This window comes from Crocodylus porosus, unplaced genomic scaffold, assembly GCF_001723895.1.
Source record: "Crocodylus porosus isolate Cpor-Errol unplaced genomic scaffold, CroPor_comp1, whole genome shotgun sequence".
In the NCBI taxonomy this organism is placed as follows: Eukaryota; Metazoa; Chordata; order Crocodylia; family Crocodylidae; genus Crocodylus; species Crocodylus porosus.
This window is the reverse complement of record NW_017728940.1, coordinates 3,314,454-3,326,673: the sequence shown is the minus strand read 5'-3', so window position 1 is coordinate 3,326,673 and position 12,220 is coordinate 3,314,454. Positions and strand designations below refer to the sequence as shown.

Genomic DNA, 12,220 nt, shown 5'->3' with positions numbered 1-12,220 from the left:
GGAATCCAGTATAGGCAAGTCCAATATTCAAGCCTTGTAGAATATTCGACCCACGCTGTTAATATTCGACTTCTGGTATTCGATTCAACAGCTATTAGACCAGCTGCTATTCGACTTGACTTTCACTTTTCAAGGTCGAATATGTCGACTATTTGTTGAATCAAAGATTAAGTCGAAGCTTTGCACAGCACTATCTCATGCACCTCCAGGCTTTTCCCTGCTGCCTAGGCATGGCCCCAGGTCCTTTCTCTGGCCTGAGGTCTGCCTCAGGGCTCCTTAACGAGCCCTGGCCTCTCACCACCAGGGATGTGGGGCTGGGGTTATGAGGCGCCTTGACTTGCCTTTCACAGGGGAGGTAACTGGCCTGGCATTTCCTGGGGGCTCCTACGCCACTAGGAGCCCCATCAGGCCACCCTTCCCTGGCAGGGTGGAGTGCTATGTCTCACCCAGGACAGGGGCCACCTGCTCCTCATACCCTTGCCCTTACTTGCTGACCAGGCCGGAGATGCCTCTCAGCCTGATGTTCCCTCCTTCCTCCTGCAGCAAACTGCAGCCCAGCTTATATCCCTGGGAACAAAGTGGCTGCCCTCATCAGGCACCTGGCCACTGCCTGTTTTCTGCCCTTGAAGTATACGGCACCAAAGGTGCCCTGGCACAATGCGCATTAACTTTGCAGCTTCTATTGGCTTGTTTCAACTTTCCTGACAGTCCCCATAGGGATGAGCACGAATTGCCTTTTTCATTCTTTCCAGATTACTTCTTTCCCAGATCTGATTGGGGGGGGGGGGGAGGAGGAAGGTTGTGCCCACAATCTTGTTTAACATTTTCCCCGGTGATACATTTGGTCCCATAAAAGATCCCCCCTAAAAAAGCACCTTGTTTCTTGCTTCTATCTTAGACCAGTGGTTTTCAACCTTTTTTTTTCATTTGTGCAGCCCTAAAATATTTTGAATGAAGATGTAGGCCCCTTTGAATTGTAAGTGTAGATAGTCACATACTTTTGATTGATCATAGCCATCTTTCACAGACCCCTCAGGCATAGTCTGTGAACCCAAGGACCTGCAGACCACAGACTGAAAACTGCAGTCCTAGACCAACATGGTTACAATAACACTTCAAGCTCTGCCATCCTTGATTGCTTTACAACAGGCAGTCCTTTTATTGTAATGACATCAAAGGACTGTATTTTTGCTGGGACTCGGGGAATTGGAATGACTCAGGGAACATGAGTATGTTTCTCATGTCTGCCAGCAGTTGCTTATCTAATCTCAAGGCCACCCACTGAACGTCTCCAAATTTTGGTTCCCCGTTGCCGAAATAGGAAGGTAATCCTTTCTTTTCCCCACTTTTTTTCTTATCTCTTTAGATTGTCAGCTCTTCAGTGTAGGACTTTAGCTACATGTAGCACCTAAACTGTGCTCTAAAGTTGTACAGTACCGCTGAGGACTGCCATGCTGCAGAAAAGAGTATTTGTCTTCCATATAGCCATCTCTCAACTTGCTCTGCTGTCTGTTTGCCTTTGCAGTGTTGTCACTTGCATGCATGCATGCACTGCAAACACTCATACAAACCACAACAGTTCTGGTATCGCAACATCTGCGTCATGTTTTTGAGCTAGCCCGTTTGAAATAAAAAGCACCTATAAATATTGTGAAAAGCTGTTTGAGCCAGATAGAATGCATATTTTTAACTTATCTCAGTGGGGGCTGTGATGTTTCTTTCTGTATCTGTTGTAAGTTCTGTTATCCTACGACCGGAGGCTTAGAGATCTCTGAAGTTTAGATAAGATGGTTCTGCTCATTTTCCATTCTCAACAAAACTCCAGCAGTGGCTGGAGTCTTTTGTATCTAGTAGTTTGATACAACTCCAGGGCATGGGCACCTCCAGTGCTTATTCTTGGTACTAGATAATCTAGCTGATTTATGAGGTTGATGCTATATGACATACTCAGTTTCTGCATAAATTAAGTTTCTAAATTTCTCACCCTGGTGAATGTCAAGAAAGCTTTCTGAATGTGAACAGCATAAATTGTGTGACACGCCTGCTGAGTCCACAGGCAGCCTGAAACAAAAGCTGTAGGTGGTGTGAAACCCAGAGCTCCCTGTTTAATTCTGTTAGGGTAGGGGTCAGCAATGTTTTCTGGTGGCAGGCTGGAATGATCCAGCTCAGATCCAAGGCATGCCAGTGCTAGGACCCAGCTACTGTTGCTTGTCCTCACAGCTGTTTCTCTCTGCTGCTCAGCCATACTATGACATGAATGAAGTGCCTCACTGCCCAGTCACCTGGCTGTGGTAAGTCACAGGCTAAGCTCCCCACCGCCGAATGGTGAAGTCCCTGCTCCACATACCAAATCCAATTGTTCCACAGGCCAGATCCAGTCTGCAGGCTACAGGTTGCCATCCATAGGTTCTAGTGCTAAAATGTCACTATGATGTCATTTAGATATCATTCTTCACTAGTTTCTCACTTAACTGTTGGCAGTAGAGACCAGAAAGGGATTTGGGAATGAAAACAGCAGGAATGTAGGTATTATTTTGTTTGAGAGTGAACTAGTCTTTGGGATTTAAAAATGCCTCCAAAATCTCTACTGAGGAGGTGCTTTTATCAAACAGATGGGGTGCACCATATAGAAGTGCTCCAGGCACACGCTCTATGCTGTAATTTAAGGGGCAGACAGAAGTAACAATTTTCGAGTGATATACCCCGACAGCACTCTGAAGCTATGACCAAACAGAAGTGCATGGCTGCAGAGCACTTTAAAAGGGCCCAGTCCCATGAAAATCTGAATCCTCATTGCATGAGGGTTCAAATGAAGATGCTCCAAACCAAAGCATCTTCAGTAACTTGTGTCTGTGCTGCTCCCAGCCTCAACTCTATTTTCAGAATGGGAGGGGGGAAAGGGAGCACAGAGAGTTCGATTTGGGGGGGTTTTAGCCAGTGCTCAAGGACAGACAGGTGTATTGGAGCCCTCCCCAAGGTGGGGAAGGCTGTTATCTACTCACTCCACCTCCAGTGCTGCCTGGGGAACCCCTAAAACAAGCTCCCTCTCCTCCCCTTCCCCCCTCCCATTCTGAAAACAGTGCCAGAGCTGGGGGGGGAGGACGGGCATTGCTAGGGGAGACCAGCTGCAGGCTGGCAGTCAGCAGCTGGATTTCCCAATCCTCCTGATCCCAACAGTGAACTTTTATTGGGTCTGGGGGATCATTGTAACTCACAGAGCTTCTTGCAAAGTGCTATGAGTTACAGTGGGGAGCTGCTTTTCGGTCTGTGCCCACAGAGCACTTTTTGTAGCACTATAAAGTTGCAGCACTTTTAAACGTGACAGAAGTGCATTGTTTGGTGGGGGGTGGCCTCTGAGCCCCCCTGCACTTTCCAGACTATGAGGCAAGGGGCACTCCACAGCCTCCTGGGGCTGCAGAAAACTGTGGCCAGCACCAGACCAGTGGAGAAGACAGAGGTGGGATTAGAGGCTGTCACTCAGCCTCTCATTCTGCTCCCCGCTCCCCCTCCCCACCCCCATGCTGGGAGCAGGCACTGCAAGCCAGGTGGCAGCTCTCATGTAGACTAACAGCTCAGCTCCAAGCATTTGGTCCCCAGCCATGCAGGGTCTCAGGTTGTGTGTGCGTGTCCTACCTGCGGCATGTCCCCTGTTGCTGGGAGCTGCCACTGCACTCATCATGAGGCCAAGAAGCAGCTCTCACCCAGCCCTGCTCCAAGCCTCTGGTTCCCAGCTATGCAGGGTCCTGAGCAGTGTGGAGGGTAGGGATGCACACACGCATGTGTGCATGGAGGCCATTGTGCATGTGTATGGGTGTGGGTATGTGTGCATTTGTGTGAGGGTGTGCATGTGTGTAGGTGTCTGTGGGTATGTGTGTAAGTGTTCCACCCATAGTATGTCCAAGCATGTGGTCCCCTCCAGCCACGCAGGGTTTCAGGGTGTATGTGTGTGTGTGTATGTATGTGCATGAATGCATGTGTGTGTCCCACCCAGAGCATGTCCAAGTGTCTGGTCCCCTTCCCACAGCTGCACAGGGTCTCAGAGTATGAGTGTGTGTGTCTTACCCACATGGTGTATTTAAACATCTGAGACACTGGGCCTGGAGGGGCCTGGAGGACTCCAAATGGACGTCCTCACTTCCCAGGGAGGGCCCAAGGCACCCAGGAGTTACTAAGGGGTTAGGGTCTCTGACATAAGTTAAGCAGGGAGTCTGTGGCAGAGCTGGGGATTGTGGCCAGTTCCCTGGATCTGGCCCAGCTCTCCAGCCTGTGGTCTTTCTAGTGCCTGTGCATGCAGCCCACCTTGGGGGGCTTACAACTCCAGACTCTAGTTTGTATAACATGAAATAATTATTGGCCCTGATTGGAGCTCCCAGCCTCCCCTCCCCCCAGACCATCTCCTGGGGCACTTGCAGTCTGGCCCACAGAGCTGCTTTCCCCATACCCCCAGTTCAGCAGCATCACAGCACATGACAGCATAGTTTCTGGCAGCAGGTGTGAGAGCAAGGTGGGTTGCTGGCTTCTGCAGGCTTGGCTTGTGCTCCTGGGCTTCCCCGGTGGTACCAGGGATTACTAAACAAGCTCACAAAGCCCATGGGATACTCACAGAATTGCCAGACATTTGACCAGCATACATAAGTTATTTAAAGTGCGGTAAGTTGCTGAAGTGCTGTCAAATACAGTGCTCCAAATTCAATACCTCATTTAACAAGGGTTAATTTAAAGTGCTATAAAGCTGTGGACTCCTGTTAAATCATAGCAATAACTCGCATTAAAAGGTGAGAAAAGCAACTTCCATACACGCCCTTAGTTCACAAGAGGGTCAGGTGTTTGGCATACACAGCTGGAATCCTGCAGGACTTACTGCCCCCATGGGCTCACAATACAGTCATTTCTTATGTGCCTAAATGGAAACCACTCCATTTTGAATAGCTGAACTTTGATCTGCTGATGGACAGCTGTCTGAGTGAGATAAAAACTTGTCGTGTTGAAAATGAATTTCTCCCTGGAGAGCCAATGTAGCTTTGAGAAGGAAGCAGAACATTAGGGCAGGAACACAGCGCTGGGACTGAATTTGGGTCCTAGTTCTACAGCAAACGCTGTGCGAGACTGTCAGTGTCACATCTGGAGACGAATGGATCGTGAATGCCTTTTGTGGTGCTGTAACTGCCTAATTTTAGTTTTCAAACTGCCTATTTTTTCTTAAATAATAATTTTAAAGCTTGATTTTTCCCATTTGGGCTGTTCGTGTAAACCTCAAACTATTATGTGTGTGTAGGTGGGTGGTGTAGGGGGAGGCATTATACTGTTTTTTATGCCTAGGTGTCTAACTGCCTACATGTGGTTCTATTTCATCCTTATTAAGTCCCTGAAATACAGTTAATGGAAAAGATGGGTGGGTCCTCCTCCTCCTCTCTGCTCTTTTGGGACTCAGTCCTGATGGTGTGTTACAAAAAGTAGATGTATTCATGGATTTTCAGGACTTGAACAGAGTGGAGTAGAATTGCACTTTGGCATCCAAGTCCATTTAAATACTTAACAGGTGGGATAGAATATGGCCCTAGATCCATCAGTATTGCTTGTAGCAAACCGAGACCCTCAGAAACATTGTACAGTGATGTTCTAAACTGTATAACTCTCTGGAAACTCATTTCTTCATTAAAAAATGGCAGATGCCTCTCCTGACCATCTCCTTTGTATTTGCTCTTCCAGGTCATGAGTCTGCTACTTCTGATTGAGTACTCTTTGGAAGTGGCTATTGGCAGAGGTTTCTGCAAAGAACTCAGCAAGGACTACTATAAAGTTGGTAGGTAGCAGGTGGGTGAGAAGCTGAGGGGGTCTGTGCTGGAGAGGGTGAATGAAATCCAATATTGTTTCCTCTCCCACTCTTTTTCATGGCAGTTTTAGGAGACTGGTTTTTGGAACAGATGGGTCCAAGCTGCAAAGTTCAGCCTCGGATCCCAAGGATCTTGGTTGACGGTTAGGAGCTGGTTCAAAGGCAACTGAAGTCAATGGCAGTTGCATTTCCTTTGAATGTAATAGTCTTTGAAAGGGGCCTTCCTTTCACCTCCCAGTTTTCATCTATTGTGTTCTCCCTCCCATCCAAAATGTTCTTTTCACCTTTCCTCAACCCCACCTTCTCCTTTTAGTATCCCTCCCTTTCCCGGGTCTCCACATTGTTTCCATCTCCCCCACTCTCCTTCCCCCTTTTTTTTCATTCCCTGGATTTCTCACTTTCCCATCTGCCACCCACACCTCATGCCCCAATATTTCACAGCAAAGTAAGCAGTGGAAGAGAGAGCAGGGTTGGTAGCGCATGCAATACAAGTGTCTTCATTAACAAAGTTCTTATTGCTTGCATCAGAAAGGACCCTGCGTGACTGTCTGAGCTCAGGAGGAGATTATTTTTTATGGCTGAAACATTTAAAAAGATAGCAGCCAATTTTTTACCGGAGGAGAGTTGGTTCAGCATGACTTTACTCAGAAACTTTACGTGTGGAAACACAGGGCACTATTTTTAAAGAGTCACTTTCCAGTGTAAAACCACAGTTTGAGATGCAGCTTTGGAACTTCTTTTAATAAACCAGAAACCAGCCTCCAACAGAGAAAGCAACCAACTATAACTACCAGCTGAACAAAAAGGAACCCTGCAAAGATGCAGACTCGCTTCTGCAATGGCAGCAAACTTATTACCGGTTCCTGGCTGTGTAAATATGTCCTTAACCAGAATGCATGCAATACACAGAGAGACTGAAGATGCATCACTGAATGGGAAGAAAAGAAAGGAAAGCCAAATAAAACAGGATTTCTATATACACTGTTTGTCAGCCAGCAATAGCTGGCATGAGTATAGGGTTTGCTGTGAAGAAATGATGTGTAAAATACATGTTTTTCGCTTAACAAAATTGTCTGAGATGCTTTAAATTTGAATATTGTTCCAATGCATACATTTCCTGCAGAATCTCATGCGTACATTCATTCCACAGAATTTCTGCATAAAATTCTGTGTAAAACTGGCAATTTTTTCTATCAAATAACATTTACATTTAAAATTAATTCAGGGCCAATAATTATTTCATGTTATGCAAACTTAAGGAAAAGACTATTTTTAAGCAACCCCCCCACCAAAAACTGTGCAATTTCAAATTTTCATGTGGTTTCAATATCAAAATACACTGCTTGTTCAAGCCAAAATATCAAATTTTACAAGTCATGAAATTTTTCTGCAAAAAATAGGATGATTTTGATTGAAAACAGTACTGTGTTAGAAAAACAAAACTTAAAAACGCCAAGTTTGGTATTCAAATCTCCCCTGCCTCCCTCCCCGCCCCATGTGGAATATGTTCCATATTTGTAATACAGTTCAAGCCACTTGCATTTCAAGGTGCTCTCAAGCCATCCAAATATTTTACAGAACACTGCTCATGATTTCTCTCGCATTTCCTTTTCTGGTCAGAGTAGGAATTCACCAAAAGCAGCCACTCTAGTTCCAGAAACTGGAAATGAGGCAATGTAGCAAGGCATTGCAAAAATCTTCAGACTAATTTCAAGTGAAGAAGTGCACGAAGTTTCAGGAGAGTGACTCCCCTGCAAAAAAAAAAACCCAGTTTTTTTTCTATTTGTCCCTAGTTCTTGCCATGCATATATTGCACCAGATTAAAAGGAGTTACTTAGATTGTGAAGAAATAATGACAGTGTTTGCCATTTCATGTAAGATCTGGTTTGTAGATATAATTAAGCATTCATTTGGCCAAAGAAGGTATATGAGAGACTGATTTACAGGCCTGGGGCTTTGACACTAAAATGAAACTTTGAAAAACTAAGTTCAAATTCCCCACAGGACATCTTGCTAGGCTATTGGCATTTTTATCTTGGATCCTTAAAATGATGTCTTTCTGCAATAAGATTTAGTTCTGATATACTGTATTGTCATTTTCTATGGAAAAAAACCCCACATTTAGTCAAAACATTCCCAACCAACTTTAAGGCACATGCTTACTTGGCCTTAGGGCCTTTCAATATCTACCCCCAGGTTGGATCTCCAACATGCCCTTAATGAATTTTTGGGTGCATTCATTTCCTTTTTTAAAATAAATAAATACATATTGGTCAATGTGGTGAGAACAATGGAGAAGTCATTACAATTTTAATAGAATCAGCCAAAAAAGTACCATACCTAAACAGAAAGAAGTATAAATAGACTACCTACTACAGGCAAACAACAACAAAAAAAATTAAAAATCACTCCTGTCTGAAGTAGAACAGGGTTGACAGATGAGCAGATTAATTTGTCTTGTGGATCCTGCCCCTCCTTTGAATTCAGTTGTCCAGCAGCAACTCTGTTGCGCATCATCAATATATCAACCTTAGCATCCCATTCCAAATAAGCAGAGTGTGTGGCTGTTAAAGCACCCTTTTATGATCCTTGCTTGCATTTACCAGGCCAGTTTATTGGGCCATAAAACTGAAGCAGGTCTTTTTGCATTCAAAGGAAATGTTAGGAGGCATTCAAAGTCCCTACTGGCCACATTCAGGAAACAAACTCTGCTGTGGCCAGAAGTTAATCAAAATACACTTTCGGCAAATAGAACTGGTTTGCTAAGACGGCAGAGGCCTACTATGAGTTTGGTTGGCCATACCCCACCACGGTATATGCTGTTTGTACTCATTTGCCATGTGTATGGACATTTATGACATAATGTACATATCTCTGCTCATGAAATTCCTGTGCTTCTCTGGAGTCTGAGTTGTGGGAGAAAGCTGAGTTGCAGAGAAAGAAACAGAACAAAAGAAAGAGAAACACATGCACCAGGTTTCTTCATCCATTGGCTTGTTTATTTGTATAAATCACTGAAGGGACACCACTCTGATAGTAGTGAAGACCTTGCACCAATGGAGGTCCTGTGCAGAGGGACCACATCCTCATGAGATATTTGTTGAGGTCTTCTATGGCACTATGCACGAGCTGGCTAAGGGCTGGGAAAGGAGAGGAAACCTGGCTTGTACTTCTCCAAGCATACCTACTCTGCCTTCTTTTACTACCTGCCAGCCAAAACCCCCAAAGAAATTGGAGTGCAGGACCCAAGGCATAATTCCTGTGAAGGAAAAGAGAGATTTAGGGAATATTGTTGCCACTATTACCTGTATTACTTAGATCAGTGCTCCCTATCTTGGTGCAGCATGAAGGAGTCTTCTGGAGAAATTCCCACTTCAAAAATCATAGAGGAACATATATGGACTCAAGTTTAGTACATGGGGGCTAGAATACTTACCTTTAAGTGAGGGTCTTTGGGAATAAAAATCATTCCATTCAAACCCATTGGCACACAAACACCATCCTTTTTAGCTTGTGTGGTTTTGGTATTGGAGGTCCTGAAATCAACCCTATATGAGTAGAAGTCATTGTGGTAAATTAAAAGGTTTGACTTAGACCAAGTTCTTCAACCTTTAACTCAGCAAAAACTCCTGCTGAATGCAAAGGTGACATTTAATTTTAAGTGATGGGTGTTTGTGCTGAGTTGTGTTTGATCATTGCTGTTGTTTTACTATCGTTTTTTATTATTATTATTAGCTGATATCACCACCAGTTTCCTGCTGATCACCATGCTCTTTGTCATCAGCCTCAACCTTCTCCTTGGTGTGGTGAAGGTATGTCATTTCTGAATAGCACTACTGATTTTGGAAGATATGAGAAACTGTGGGTAAAAGAGGGTAGCTGAGAGAGCTGCTGAAAAAGTTTGTGCAACATAACCATATGGTAGGACTGGAATACATATTTTGAGTTTTATAAAGAGGTGTTTAAAAAAACAAATAAACCTGCCATTTGCAGTGTCAAATTCACTGAAGTAGTCACTTTCAAAATTATTCACAGACAGGACACATCTAGTAGGGCAGTCAAGATATTTTCTCAATATTACCTTTTGACAGGAAATTGGGCTTTTGTTTAAGCCATCTTTTAAAATTAAAAGTCTTCTTTCTACTGAGAAATTAAATTTTTCCACTGCGATTTCACTACTTTGATTTGCAACGATATCATGGTGCTTCGTGGGAGGTATAGCTTGATTGCATCATATCTTCATTCTCCTCTATGGGTTAAGCTCCGGAGATAGACTAGACTATCGCCCACAATATACAAGAGTCAAGAACTGCCATCATGCAGCTAACTCCCCTTTTTAGAAGAGAAACCACAGTGTGTCATGGAAGATGGAGTCTTGCCATGATCCCTGGCTTTTATAGAAGGGAAAACACAGGCTCCCAACTTATACCTCATAATGGAGCTGCATATTTTTACAAATTGAAATGGTTTTATTTTCAATTTTTTGTCAAAAATCAAAACTTTCCATGAAAAAAAATAAAATATCAACCACTTTTACTGCCTGTTTTTAACACCACTATCATGAAGGTGGGGTTATGTGCATATAATACACATCTTGTTCAGCACTTTAGATTAATAGTTTCCCCTTCAGCCATTCAAGCTCAATTGTAGGCCACTACTTGACAGAGAAATAATAACTGTTGCCTGCTTCTTTTGTTGCAGAACAGAGAACGCCTCCTGGTTCCATTCATGGCTTTGCAAATCATGGATTTTCTCCTCAGCTTCCTCACAATCTTCAGTTCCTACATACAAGTCCCTGCAATCCTATCTGTTAGCCATATGGTAGGTAGAAATCATGAGACCACATTTTAGCATGTCAGGGCCCCAATACATATATATCGGGGCCCTGACATAGGTATATCTATATCTATATGTACATATGTACGTGTGTGTGTGTGTGTGTGTGTGTGTGTGTGTGTGTGTGTGTGTGTAGCACCATAGGTGATGGCACCCCCAGAATACATGGCACAGGAGCAGTAAGACATTTACTGGCTTAGATTAATTTATGGAGTGGCTTGTGCTTTTTTGATAGCTCATGTATTGTCCACTTTTGGAGGAAGGACTTCAGACCTGGTAAACTAGATCCGGCCATAGAAAAGAGACAGCAGTAGCATAACTAGGGGTGGGTGATGAGGGCAACTGGGAACTGAGTTAGAGGAGACATAAGAATGGCAACTCCTACTGGTGCTGCTGACCCAGCCTTGGCGGCTGCCCGGGGTGCAGAACCAGCTTGTTTTGCCTCTGGAATAAATGATGTCTGGTCCAATAGTAAAGGCACTTCCTGGAGATTAGGAACCCTGTATTTGATTCCCAGCTGCGCCAAAGACATCCTGTGTAATCTTGGGCAGGTCATTCAGGGCTTGTATACAATTAAACAGGATTGTGGGTAGAGCTCAACAAGCAACATTACCTAGTAGAGATAATGCTTACACCAGAAAATGTGTCCTTGGTCTGGTGCAATTTATATCAGACTCCTGAATGGGATATGTTATCCCAGCGAAGGGATTTTTTTTTTGATGGTATGACTGTGTCTCCATGGTATTGTTGGCAGTGTAACTATTCTAGTAAGGGATTTTTTTCTCCCTTTTCCCTACCATTGCTCTACTGGCAAAACTTCAGAATGTCGACTGTGCCCTGGACTCTGCGGTGCAGTTTCCTGCCTGTAGATTTGGGCAGATAATCCCGTGAGGTGGGGCAGCATTGTTTGGAGGAGGACCATACGTAAAGACGAGGGGTGCTTGGATGCTGTTGTGGTGGGGTCATAAAATATCCTGGTGCCACTTGATTTAGTTATCCAACCTGGTAGGGAGGGTCAAGGTGCTGAGCCCTTTCTAAGTTCATGGGCCTTTTGCTGTGGACTTCACCGAGGCCAGATTTCACTCAAGCCTGTTTGAATTCTTCTGCCCCTGTGAAGCTGCCCTTAAGGAATCACAAACCTAATGGAGGGCTCATCATTTAATGTTAATCACATTTTCTATAACCTGAAGTGCTGATTTATCATGCTTGCTTAATTTATTTGCAGTTATAGATGAAGTAATGCCAGATTGGAGCAAATCAGGCTTTTCCATTTATAGGAGATCTAGTAATGTGATTTTTTTTTTAACCCCAAATAATACCTTGATCTCTCTGATGTTTCAGTCCCTGCGGCAAGGACAAACAAAGGCTCCCTTCCATGCTATGCAGTTACTGGATTTCTGTCTGAGTGTTTTAACTGTCTGCAGTTCATACATGGAGGTACCAGCATATCTCAGCTTCAAGTCCATGAACAACTCGGTAGGTAATAAATAATCGGTGATCTTGAGCCTGGGTGATGCATGTCATCCTATGATTTAGTATAAGGGATTTTGG

The 12,220-nt window shown here is 44.1% G+C and overlaps 1 protein-coding gene across 1 annotated transcript in view; it reads left to right on the top strand.

Moving 5' to 3' along the window:
* The window catches only part of LAPTM5 (lysosomal protein transmembrane 5), a 37,252-nt gene that overhangs the window by 15,679 nt on the left and 9,353 nt on the right, over positions 1–12,220 (top strand). The window contains exons 2-5 of the mRNA XM_019548016.1: positions 5,710–5,803; positions 9,569–9,645; positions 10,535–10,654; positions 12,011–12,145. Of these exons, the coding sequence (XP_019403561.1) occupies positions 5,710–5,803; positions 9,569–9,645; positions 10,535–10,654; positions 12,011–12,145 (426 nt within the window). The remainder of the gene's footprint in view (positions 1–5,709; positions 5,804–9,568; positions 9,646–10,534; positions 10,655–12,010; positions 12,146–12,220) is intronic.